This window comes from Branchiostoma belcheri, unplaced genomic scaffold, assembly GCF_001625305.1.
Source record: "Branchiostoma belcheri isolate BF01 breed outbred unplaced genomic scaffold, Haploidv18h27 scaffold123, whole genome shotgun sequence".
NCBI lineage: Eukaryota > Metazoa > Chordata > Leptocardii > Amphioxiformes > Branchiostomatidae > Branchiostoma > Branchiostoma belcheri.
In genome coordinates, this window is record NW_017802636.1 from 746,696 (window position 1) to 759,937 (window position 13,242).

General features: G+C 43.0%; 1 protein-coding gene and 2 long non-coding RNA genes across 3 annotated transcripts in view; all 3 read left to right on the forward strand.

Annotated features, from left to right (window-relative positions):
• The first annotated feature begins 289 nt into the window (after positions 1-289).
• On the forward strand, positions 290-4,805 carry LOC109463177. Its single transcript, XR_002139806.1, has 3 exons — positions 290-397; positions 1,164-1,349; positions 4,707-4,805. It is a non-coding gene; the product is annotated as an uncharacterized LOC109463177 (long non-coding RNA).
• A 1,406-nt stretch (positions 4,806-6,211) lies between these two features.
• The window catches only part of LOC109463171 (putative cysteine proteinase CG12163), a 26,698-nt gene continuing 19,667 nt past the window's right edge, over positions 6,212-13,242 (forward strand). The window contains exons 1-10 of the mRNA XM_019759884.1: positions 6,212-6,467; positions 7,800-7,907; positions 8,217-8,468; positions 8,754-8,861; positions 9,116-9,370; positions 9,573-9,680; positions 9,794-9,874; positions 10,073-10,237; positions 10,382-10,492; positions 10,657-10,726. Of these exons, the coding sequence (XP_019615443.1) occupies positions 6,261-6,467; positions 7,800-7,907; positions 8,217-8,468; positions 8,754-8,861; positions 9,116-9,370; positions 9,573-9,680; positions 9,794-9,874; positions 10,073-10,237; positions 10,382-10,492; positions 10,657-10,726 (1,465 nt within the window). The 5' untranslated portion in view covers positions 6,212-6,260. The remainder of the gene's footprint in view (positions 6,468-7,799; positions 7,908-8,216; positions 8,469-8,753; positions 8,862-9,115; positions 9,371-9,572; positions 9,681-9,793; positions 9,875-10,072; positions 10,238-10,381; positions 10,493-10,656; positions 10,727-13,242) is intronic.
• Positions 11,864-13,227, forward strand: LOC109463214. Its single transcript, XR_002139813.1, has 3 exons — positions 11,864-12,057; positions 12,270-12,363; positions 12,713-13,227. It is a non-coding gene; the product is annotated as an uncharacterized LOC109463214 (long non-coding RNA).

Here is a 13,242-nt window from a genome sequence, read left to right on the forward strand (position 1 = left end):
GAGAGACAATATACAAATGTCATATGCATAGAAGGAGCCTGGAGGGGGGAGGGACTCCATGTTTTGGCCATCTTTAATGTCTCTTTCTTTCAAAGCCACACAAATCCTTTGAAACTTTGTACCTCGTTTCCAAATAGAATGCCTACACAGCTTCGTGACCGTATTGCTCGACTTTGTAGGAACGTAACTTCTTGAGGTAATTTATATATTGATTAGCCCTGAGATGGACGTGTTCCATTCGCTGCGCCCCATTGGTGCTGACCGTCCCGTGACCACAGGGTGACATAGTACAGGAGCTTGTAGGATTCCTGAGTATAAATCCTGACGCAGTCTCCGCGGGAGGACGCTTAGCTGTTTGTCCGTTTGTTCTTTATCCAGGCCACCAAGAGTTTGCGAGGTACGTTGATTGTAACTCCATCTATACTATCTAGTCTCTTGCTATGAAATTAGGAAACTAGTTATACTTGTTTTGTCTTGCTTTTGTTTATGTTGTATCTTGTATGTAATTCTACATTGGATGAAGTGCCCCGCATACCTGCAATGGACAGTATAATTCCCATTGATACATTACCAATATGTTTCAATAACACGTAATCAGGATTGGGCTTTGAAGGTCTATAGGCTGTCTCCATGGCCACTTTATGTGCATCTCACCCATTTATTCTCTCCTCCATTTACCCGAATTAAATGGACCTATCCATTCTCCAGCCGCAATAACGGTCGAAATGTCGGCATGTCGATCGACTACCAGGCGCGTTAAGTCATGGGCACCAGGTTATACCCACAAAAGTGTAACCGATATAAATTCTGGAAAGCTTCATGGACAGCTGAGTCAGCACTTTTTTCATTTCCGTCTTGCCGACATTGTCATAACTGTAGAGGGGGATCAATGTGCCCACTTTGCTAAGCTGACTCCATGTTTGATACAAGAAGAGATCCCAATCTTCTTGAAATGTCATAAGAGTTATTGGCGGCAAAGCAAGGGGTTCTTTAGTCAGTGATTTATGTTTCAATCGAAAAAAAGCTTGCTGTGAAACCGTCTCAATTTTGGATCATTAAAGCTATTGTATACTGCAACGATAATTCAACGATAATTTTTTTACCACCTACAGAATAAGACACAACAAATGCATCCTGACACAGACATGTATTTTGTTCCTAAGATGCTGACCGTGCTCCTGACCCTGTTGGTTGCCATGGCAGTCACGCCCAGCTTGGCTGGTTACCCCAGTGAGGACGATGAGGAGCTGTGTGTCCAGGCCTGTGAGCGCTGCTTCAGCGTCATGAAGTGGCCACGCTTCTACAGCGCCTTCAAGTGTAAGGCTCAGTGTCTGGATGACATCATGGAGGTATGATTAATTGTTTACGAGAGCTAGAGAATGTTGTATTTACCTGCCTTTAGCCTTAAGGACTTTATGGTGTCCTAGTGAGAGTATGTAGAAGCAGCAAGGACAGGTGTATTTACCCCTGTGTGTGTGTGTGTGTGTGTGTGTGTGTGTGTGTGTGTGTGTGTGTGTGTGTATAGTGTTCAGCACCAAGGACAGGGATGTGCCGTGGCCGTTTCTTCATCTATGCATGAATATGTCCTGTAGGTAAAGATTCCATGGTCTAAATTGTAGGGACAACCCAACTTAAAAAAGTCTAACATACAGAATAAAAATAATCACTGTATCCTTATGGAAACGTGTGTGATTTGCAGAGTCTCAGGTTATGTGCATCAAATAAAACTTCTCTCAGCACCACATTACGTTTAGGTCACGAGTACGCAAAGCCTCGTGGCAAATCATATATCTCCTCCTGTAATATTGCACCTTAGGGCTGGAAACTATCCATTAACCGTGACGCCACGTTTCCGTGTATCTAATTTCACGCACAGCATTACATATCGACCAGACTGCAAGTAACAAAGAAGATTAATGGGGATTCAACTCGCCTCGTTCCTCTCTGTCAGATGACCATCCTGTCGTGTAGAAACTCTGAGCCGGAACACCTGGTGCCAAACGATGGACAGGACCAAATGTGAACTCTGTTATCATTTGAGAACAAATGACTAATATGTATGATATCATATACACATCGTTATACAAATGACATTATCATTTCTATTTGGTGGGCGCTATTCTCTTCGAACTTCAAATTACTATAAGTCGCCTGCTGCTAAGCTACTGCACACTCCGTTAATCAGTCCACATCACAGCTTCGTGCAACTCGTCTGCTGGAGAATGATCGATTATAGAAGGGCAATTGAAATAAAAGGGGTAATTAAAGTTGGCATCGCAGATCATTTCAGCGAGGACCATTCATTCTAGCTTGATGTTAGCACTATGGTTCACCCGAACATTCAGCTGAACATTTATCTTCTAGCAGACATTCTACTTCCTCATTTTTCAGAAACAGAGCTCATGAGTTGGAAGATAATTGCTGCGAAATAAGCTGAATAGAAATGTACCGTGGCCGACAAGTACAAAATTTTACACCGCAACTTTTGGTGTTTTACACCGCAACTTTTGGTGTTTTACACTGCAACTTTGGGTGTTTTACACTGCAACTTTTTCTGTGTTTTACACTGCAACTTTTGCTGTGTTTTACACTGCAACTTTGCTGTGTTTACACTGTGCAACTTTTGCTGTTTTACACTGTCAACTTTTGGTGTTTTACACTGCAACTTTTGCTGTGTTTTATACTGCAACTTTTGCTGTGTGGAAAACTTACACCCCTCCCCTTTTATAATGGACGGTCCCCCTGTCAGGTCAAAGGTGACAAAGATGGCGGCGGCCTGAGAGTCACAGTGTCGTGCTGTGACTGAGTGTGAGACATCAACAGAATGGGTTCTTAAGAAATTGATCAAGCTGTGAATAAATTGATGATTTATAATTCTGTCTGTTCTTCTTTGTGTTTTAACTTTACTATACTTACACAACACTGTATTGCCTCCATGATGACAGTTTATAAATTAGTGATTGACTAATTAACATTGATTAGATGTCTTATTAACTATAAATATTGTATACAATATTATTCTACATTTGTATACGAGCGATCGCTGTTTTTGTTTACATTATACGCATGCAAATTATTTGAAGACATATGCAAATTCTTGGTAGGCAAATCAGCCAACTGGCACCCACTTTTTGCCTACGGTGACGTCATGGCGATCGCTCGTATTGTTCCCTAATGATCGATAACTTACCTGAGTCAAGAGTCAACACTTCATAATTGAAAATAAGTCTTCATAGTACCAAGTGGTGCCACATTTGACTCCCATAGGCCCAATATTTACTCATCAAATTATTAGCGACCTTGCGAGTCCGAATTCTCTAGCTAGAAAATGTCACGTGACTCAAAGGTACCGTGGCCGACAAGAACAAAATTTTACACCGCAACTTTTGGTGTTTACACCGCAACTTTTGGTGTTTTACACCGCAACTTTTGGCGTTTTACACTGCAACTTTTGGTGTTTTACACTGCAACTTTTGCTGTGTTTTACACTGCAACTTTTGCTGTGCTTTACACTGCAACTTTTGCTGTGTTTTACACTGCAACTTTTGGTGTTTTACACTGCAACTTTTGCTGTGTTTTACACTGCAACTTTTGCTGTGTGGAAAACTTACACCCCTCCCCTTTTATAATGGACGGTCCCCCTGTCAGGTCAAAGGTGACAACGATGGCATATCGCATGCAAACTACGTCGACTGAGTTATCCTTTTCGTGCATAAGTTTTTTAGAGGAAAAGCTTGGCTACGTTGTGACGTTAGTTTTTTTCTAAAGGTTTTTCTAGCTTTGGCCTATAGATCGGGATATATTTTAAAATGTTCCGACCAGGTCCAGTGATTACAAATTATGTTGCTTTTTGCTGCCATGCGTCACAACAATCGACCGACTTCCAGATCCTGCCCCCACCCCACCCCAAGATGGTGTGATGGAGTCAAGACGTCTCAGAAGTAGGAAGGATGTGTACCCATGGGATCTTAAGAAATTGATCAAGCTGTGAATAAATTGATGATTTATAATTCTGTCTGTTCTTCTTTGTGTTCTAACTTTTACTATACTTACACAACACTGTATTGCCTCCATGATGACAGTTTATAAATTAGTGATTGACTAATTAACAATGATTAGATGTCTTATTAACTATTAAATATTGTATACAATATTATTCTACATTTGTATACGAGCGATCGCTGTTTTTGTTTACATTATACGCCATCTTTTCTTGTCGGCCACGGTACGGTCGATTGTATCCACGAAAAGGATAACTCAGTCGACGTAGTTTGCATGCCATCGTTGTCACCTTTGACCTGACAGGGGGACCGTCCATTATAAAAGGGGAGGGGTGTAAGTTTTCCACACAGCAAAAGTTGCAGTGTAAAACACAGCAAAAGTTGCAGTGTAAAACACCAAAAGTTGCAGTGTAAAACACAGCAAAAGTTGCAGTGTAAAACACAGCAAAAGTTGCAGTGTAAAACACCCAAAGTTGCAGTGTAAAACACCCAAAGTTGCAGTGTAAAACACCAAAAGTTGCGGTGTAAAACACCCAAAGTTGCGGTGTAAAACACCAAAAGTTGCGGTGTAAAATTTTGTTCTTGTCGGCCACGGTAGAAATGGGCTTGATAGTTCTCAATCAATCAAACGAAAAAGTAAACACTCTGTATGTTCGTATGTTGTGGATGATATGAAATGGTTTAACATGCTTTTTTCTCCAATAGGATTATGTGGTTGGTGGCAGTTCGTGGGCTCTATGCAAGGTAGCGCTTCAGCAGAACCATTTCGACTCTGCGGTGTGAGCTGTTGGAAAGACGACTTTTATTGTCAATCAATCAACAGGATTTGGGAGAGCCCACTAGATAAACCTCCTGGTTTCTTGGGCTCTCCTGCATGTATTTGATTGTACATAATTTCTTTTTATACCATTACTTTTTTTATGTGCGAAAGGAAAATAAATAAATAAATAAATTGTCCACCTAGAGGACCTTGCGTTCTGCAACGGTACTGCAGCAGGTGGTTCCTTTACGGGAATGACAGAAATCCCCTGGGCAAATAACATGGGATGACCTGATATCATTCTTATTATGTCGCTGATGTTGCCATGTTTTACTTCCCATTTTGCAATGCACGACTCTACATCTTAGCAATCAATACTAATGTATTGATAAGTAAGTAGGACAGATGTAGTACTTCTGTAGTACTGTAGTACTAGTACTTGTAGCACGTTAATGGCTCTCAGTAAAACCAGTCAATTTTCATGCTGTAATTTTTCACACTGCCTGTGTGACTCACTTTCTCGAATATCTTTGTCAACTAAATGGAATGTCGTCCCAATGTTTGCCTTCTGACTGCCATATATGCTTAATAAATGCATACGCACAACACATATCCTACTGGCGTCTATCAGCAAACTAAAAGAAGGATCTTGCTTGAACACGGTCATTGTAAGGTCTCTACGCACTGCGCTCTCCTAAGAGTATAAAGCTGGTTGAAAATGAACTGTGCTGACCTGACTGTATGTCTGATTGTTCTCACGCAAATACATGCACGGCGTTTACCGTTACATCTAGTCAGACATGGAGCTGATATTCTTGTCTCACCCAACGAAAGCACTTAACTATAGTAACATAACATAATTACAAATTTTCTGAAACACCAAAGGGAAATGAATTATCACTTCCGTTTCCGTTTATAATTTCATCTATATTTATAATCACTGTTTTTTTAGCACATCCCTTGTAAAAAGGTCGATTCAGTAACCATGATGCTAGTACCGATAACGCAACACCTGCCTGGTTCCCAAAGCTGTCCCCCATATTGTACAGGGGGACGTTTTCTATGTGTCTCTTATTTTCAAACTTTTGGGCTTGCGAGTACAGAATTGAAACTTTGCATTCGACCTTAAATACAGATTTCAGCCAAAGAAATCTGTGAACAATATTCTTTCTTTCAGGGAGGACTTACATTCATTCCAGTTCCGTTAGGAATGCATGACAACCGTGCATCAACAACTGATTAAAGAATTTCTATATAGAATACTCCTGTACTTGGTAGCAAACGTTTTGACTAGACTTTCTTTTCAAGATGTTAAAACGCCAACCATATTTATTTAACTCCAAAGCTACTAGGCAGAACCGCGTTAGTTGAACTTTGTGCCCCAGTTCCTGTTGCCGTGTTCTGTGTGTACTTAGGATACTAAACAAATGGTAGTGCTGTATTTAAAGCGGATATGAACTGGAGGCCGTCATTACGTGTGGAAACAGAAGTGTAACAACATGAAAGTTCTGCTGTGTGTGTTGGTGAGCCTGACCGTGGCTCTGGCCGAGAAGCCGCGTCTCGGCGGGGCCGTAGAGATGACTGCGGACGAGCTGGCCGACCCCGCCCTGCTGGAGATCGCAAACTTCGCCGTCAGCAGGATCGACGACTCAACCAACGGCATGTACAGGTCCAAGCTGGTGCAAGTTCTGTCAGGGAAACGGCAGGTAAGTAGAATTTGTAGCCAGCAGTCGCCTTTACCTATACATCAAACCGTTACTTCCCAAATAAAGTCGTAAGAACGTCAGGTCTTCAAATTAGCCTAGTCTCATGTCAGGTCTCAACAGTTTCCATAGGTCTAAAAGATGCAAGTGTCACCATCAAAATCTATTCAGGAAGCCATCAAAGCTGCTCTTATATGCTGAACGAATTTAAGGGCACATCTGCTTATGTAACACCATTGTACCGCATCGTCAGGATAACAAGGCGATATCTGATTACGTCAGTTAGTTTTCGATCTTGGTCCATCTAACATTCTAGAGCCATAACGTACCTCAACAGAGCGGAATAACATGCGTCACTCCCATTTCGTCACTGTCTAAACAGAACTCACAGCCCTGATCAGGTAAATGCTTCAAATTGATTCTGCCAACGCAAAAAATCTTTATCGCGACGCTTCCTGTGTGCCCCACTGCACTGATGAGTCAATGAGAACCTAAGCAGCTGTGACCTGCGAGTCTACGATGCCTGTGCCCTTCGGCAGGACGAAAATTGTGCTGTGTGAAAATATGATGAGACTATTACAGCATATCCCTGGTCATGGTGAGTGACTATAGATGACAGGTAGTGAGATGACTGGATGTTGTCCTAGAAAGGGTTGGGCGTTACGGTACCGACTGTATGTTGAAATATCGCTGCTTAAATGATATTACAAGACCAACAAAACATCTTCCATTAATATCAACAAACCAAGACTTCAAAGTAAGAAGTGTTCCTTCCGTCGTCTGGCATGTTGTTTGATTTTTGGTCCGTACATGGTTCAGGAAGCGTGAGAATATCCCTGCTGTTGTGTTATCGTTATTCAATCATCGCTCGCTACTATTTGCAAACGTCACGTCTGAAACAAAGCAAATTTACCCCACAGACAAGACTGTCGAAAATGGAGTCCTTGAAAATGCTTTTAATTTATTGCATTTGCGGGGGCTTCTCGTAATTGCTGAGAAGATGATTATTTTATCGCTCATCTGACGTAATTAGAAATTATCAACACCAAACATCCGGCGAAAACCTTTGTTCAGCACTTTTCTGTGCTTATTTAGTGGTCACTAGCTAGACAAATGTGGGTTTAGCTTTGGAGACACCCACAATGATATTACTGTTGGAATGTGACCAGCGTATCATAATTATTAGTGAATAACAGCTCATATTATAAAGAAAGGAAGAAAATATCAGCAATGGAACGAAACAATGTTTGACCGGAACATTACAATTCACGTTAGTCTGAGGCAAAGTGGATTAATTCTAAATTATCAAGTATAAAAAAACATTTCCCCCTTCAGCTTGTGGCTGGCTACAAGTACACCCTTGAACTGGAAACTGCGACCACTACCTGCTCCAAGATGAGTATGGTTGCCCTGGAGGACTGCCCTCTACATCCTGACTACACGGTCAGTTACAGACCACAAACTCTTTTTTAGTCTTATTGTGAGTAATCATAGTTAATATTGAGGATTATGTATCCGAAACCAGCTTTGCATCAAAGATGCATATTCGTGTATAAGGGCATCTAATTTTACATCAGTACGCTGGTTCCAATATATCATTAGATGACTACAATGTGGCTCAAGTAAGCCAGTATGGAAAACAACATTCTTACTGAATTCGTGTTTAATCTTTTGAGTGGTAAACAAACCAATAATCAGTTAGCTACACGAGCTTTGGGTTGGGTATAATGCTGCATGGCGGTTTCCCCACAGAACCAGCTCTGTCACGTGGAGGTGTATGTCGTTCCGTGGACCGGGGAGCGCGAGGTTCTGGCTCAGGGCTGCAGACAGAAACCGACCAAGCGCCAGTTCACCTTCGGCGGGTTGCCTGGCGGCCTGGTCCAGGCAGACCCTGCGGACGATGCTGTCATGGCAGCCGCGCTCTTCGCCGTTGACGAAATCAACGCCCAGAGCAATGCCATGTACCTGAGCAAGCTGCTACATGTGCACACCGCTCAGACACAGGTCAGGGTGAAATAGGTTTATAAAATTTAAAAGAAAAGTGCCTCATTCTTAATCTTAAAAGATGGGAATGAGTTCAAAAAACCTGGATATTGCAGAGGACATTGCCGTTTGAATCATTGAATTGACTCTGAATATGCACAAAATCTTTCAAATTTATATAATACTTTTCGTTTTATGGAAACTCCCTTTTTTAAATTTTAAATATATTTTCCTTAGTTTTATCTAATCAACCACCCTTTTACAATCAGCTAACGGATGTTGCTCTCTACGTTGGTACGTCCCCAGGTTGTAGCAGGTGTGAACTACCACCTGCGCCTGGAGATCGGCAAGACTGTGTGCACCAAGGGTGACAATCAGCTCCTGGCAGACTGCGAGTTCGACCCGAACGCCCAAGTACAGTTTTCTTACATCAGAATTTCAAATTCGCTTTCTTTGAGAACTAATATTTTGTATAGTAGACTATGCTACTTTTTGTTAAAGCTTGACTATAGGTAGATCACGCGTTATATGTGTATAACGTTACCTGTCCCATTGTAAGGTTTGCAGTATTCAGCCAGTTTGTGATGTGTGTATTGTTCTAATGGTAGTCTATAGTTGGTGTTTCAGTGGTGATATTTTACATGTGGCACGGTGCTCTCGTGTTTCAGTTCGAGGTGTGTGACGTGATTGTGTGGAGCCAGCCGTGGGAGAACTCCCTGCAGCTGCTTAGCACGCATTGCAGCTCCACGCGGTCCCGGCGGCAGCTCATGCCGGGCGGTTTTCTGACCGGAGGACTGCACCCCACCAACCCCACCAGCCAGGAGGTGCTGGAGATGTCAGCCTTCGCAGTGGATACCATCAACGAGCAGAGCAACTCAATGTACCTCAGTAAACTGGTCCGCGTCCACAGTGCCAGCACGCAGGTTGGTTTCCCGCAGTTCCTTCTCATAAACACGGAGCAGTTCCATCTGGCCTATGTTGTTGAAGTCGGCGGAATATAGAAAACGTACTGAAAAACGTGCAGACGTTTGCCAAGGCTAACAATCAATTGCAATAGATTGGGGGACCAAAATCGAAAATTCAACAGTGATAATCCTAAAAAATATCCCCTTTGTGTTTTCGAAGGTTGTTGCCGGTACCAACTATCACCTGGAACTGGAGATCGGAGCCACCAGCTGCTTCAAAGGAGACTCCGTCAGTCTGGAGGACTGCGACTTCGACCAGAACGGACGGGTGGGTGCTGTTCTTATATGTTTGTATCACATTCAATGAAAAGATGTCATACCAAATTAAACAGTACAATGTAGAGACCATTTTATGTGTATTATATGTATTGACGTATCCAGGTTGAGATCTGTATGGTGATTGTATTCGACCAACCCTGGACCAACACTCGCGAAGTCACTTCAATGACCTGCAGACCTAAGGTAAGGCTGACGACATGCGCACGATATTTTGTTTTCTATTTAGCCATGTCAGTGGTACCGTCAATTTGAGATGTCATTTGTTTGGATATTCACTGGAACAATTTAATGACCAGAGAATTGGTTCTCAGCTTAAATGGAATAAAAAAAAAACAATCTTGCGTCAAATGTGAATACAACAACAGTATTACTGATACCCAGGTTGGTGCAAAGCGGCAGCTCCTCATGCCAGGAGGACTGATGGCCGCAGACGTTAACAACCAGGACATCCAGCAGTTGGCTCTGCTGTCCGTGGACCACGTCAACGCCATGAGGAACAACCCCACCCTCAGCAAGCTGGTGGAGGTCGTCAGCGCGCAATATCAGGTGCAGAAAACTGGCAATTTTCCCCTTCCGTTTTTTCTCTAGCTCAGATGTACAAGCGCCACGAAAATAATAAGGACTGCAATCTTGCAAACGATAGCATATCTAGAAGAATCATGTCAGAAGCTTCTCTCTTCATAACTTCAGGTTGTGGCAGGTCTGAAGTACTACCTGACGATAGAGATCGGCACCACCGGCTGCTCGAGCAGCGACAGCGCCGTCCAACTGTCCGACTGCATGGTCCTGCTCGGAGGCGGGGTTCGTAATAACTGCCTTTAATTGTTATGTGTTGCATGTCGGGACAATGGAAATGTTAAGTAATCTTAATTCATAACCAATGTGTTTGTCTGCACCATTATTTCAAATTGAGTGTGTATTGAGCGTTTTACTGCAACTGACCCAGTCCTTGTGTTTATGCACAGCGCGAGACGTGCGACGTGGAAGTGTTGGACCAGCCGTGGGTAGGGGAGCCACAGGTCCTGTCCTTCTCCTGTGCGCCGAAACAGACCGTCCCGTGAGAGCATACTCGGTATCTCACCGGGAACACTACAAACGTGTGAAGACTGCTTCACATTTGGACATCATTGTTCCAAATAAATGCACGAAGGTGCAAATGACCAAATTGATCTGTTGTCAGTGCCTGCTTTATTGTTTATCATTTTCATATCGTTTGGTAGGTAAATTAGACAACTTTGTGAATTATACAGCAGGTTCTGATCTTGACTGGGCCACGAAATATTTCTGATACTAGTGATAGAGGGCGTCCCCACCGTGTGCGCTGATTCAACACTGTCATAATAAAAATACAGCTCAAGCGTAGCCAATTATCTAGCTATCGGGCTATCTTCTCTGCATAGCTATCTTCTATACATAGCTAATAGCTCGTGGTGCATTGAAAACCATGAAACTCATTTATGATGTAACCAAATACCGAAAAGCGTACTAGTATATCATGTGGCAATGTACCCTCCATCTGCTTGGAAAGCATTCATCCTTACGCCACACCGCCTTAATTTTATGGATGACATCCTCTGAAGACCCCCAAACTAGTGCGCGCGGGCGAATAAAAAAAATTCCGACCAAAAATAAAACTACTACTAAACCACAGGAATACAAAGCTGTTATTGTTAATTTGCGGTAGTACTTAGCGACGTATACGACAAGCCGGCACATGCTGGCTTTTTGCGGAATGAATCGGCACTGAACGTATGTGCTGAGTTCTTGAGTCGTGGGGCTTCGGTAGCTGGGTGCCCGGCTCTGTATTGTCACTAACTACCATGGACTACCCAGGCCAGAGCCTCGGTGGACGTGGTCTTTTTTAACTGTATGGTCTGTAGCATAAAGAAAAACGCTAGTTGGCGATCTTTTTACACTGCATGATGGCAACAGCTCCGTCACATGCGCTCTCGGGAACCCCCATGCAGGCCCTCAAACATATCTGACCAACCAGATCGTCGAAAAATAATCTGATCAGCAGAGATGACCAATGGAAAATGTGCATTTTTCAGACCAATAGAAAGGCGCCAAAATGCATTCTTCTGACCAATGGCCATGCCAGGATACTACGAAATTGACCAATGGCACGACTAGAATTCCTTGCACAGGTGGTTGGAAGTGTATAAAGCCGATGTGCAGAGTCGATTGCGTTATCGGTCGATTCAACTGCGTGAAGAGAAGGTAGTTGCTCTTCAATCGACACGGCCGTCTGCAAGCCGAAATGGAAGGTGTTTCTGTAACGTCCAGGGAATCACCAAGCATCAAGAGAAGAATTTCTGGGCTCAAAATTAGCCAAATGTTTCGATGAGGAGACCCGCGCTACAAAGGTGAGACTGACTGCCAGGTCCTTGATCTTTCGGGACAGTCGAAGTTTGTTTAGCGGCGTTTTATGGAAAAGGTTCTGCATTAAGCGTTTGATTGCCAACACAAGCAAGATGAGTATGTCACTGTAACAGTGGGGATCCGAACAGGAGTGTCTTTCTGTTTCTACTCTTCCCACTTGCCATTGTACAGCCATTGAGCCTTTGGTTTTCTGCAGCCATGAGGACAGGGACAAGAACTGATGCAATGCTGACAACCTGCATCAGAAGCTGATACTACCGGTAGTAGAGGAACCAACAGAACTGTTGACTGTGAGTAAATCTAATGTACAACTTACACGGCGTATGGCTTCTCCATTGACAATTGGAACAATTGATGTAACGTTAGGCCTGTTTCACCAGGTTTGACTACAGTTCTATAAATTTTTGAAGGACAGCCTGTTCAGAGCAGGATGAATAGCACACCACAGTATATTTAACTGATGTGCATGCAACTGTCTTTTCCCGTTTTAAAATGTGTCTTACCACTACTTGCTCGGCTTTTGGCAAGACATGAGATATTGCTGCACTTTTGCCTTTTCAGAGTTTTAAAAGCAAGAAAACTAAGCCTGGCTGTCTTGGTCTAATTTTTTTTGTAATTTGACTTTCTTGTCATTAAAAGAAGCAGGGAAGGAGACATCTCTCGGCAGCTTCCAGGATCCGCTACTATTGTGATCAACTACACATTTCATGGAAAGGGGTTTGCAGGCAAAAAAGTACACATGTAATTGATTTGTGATGCGGCATTTTGTAAATAAACTTTTGGAACTAAGCCCGTCAAGGTGATTGGGCTTGTTTCGATGCCATCCTGAGTGATACTGTTGGCTTGGGCCCGGGTTAGGGCATTGTGAGGGTGGTGGCTACTATTGTACACAGGGATTTAGTCTGTTTCTGTGGGATACAGGTCTGACGTATGGTTGATTTGGCTTCTGTGACTATGCCGGGGGCTGGGATTGAGTTCGGAGTTGCTGCAAAGTTCAGTCCTCTAAAAAACGTGACTTCCCTAAGTTTTGTTAGCCCGTGATTATTTACTAATAGGTATCTTGTACTGCCTGACTTTCTTTCTGCATTATGTGATTGTCAGTGGGTCGGGAACCCTGACCATTACATAAGCTGCCTTGTGAATGAAATAATGGGGCGGGGGGNGGGGGA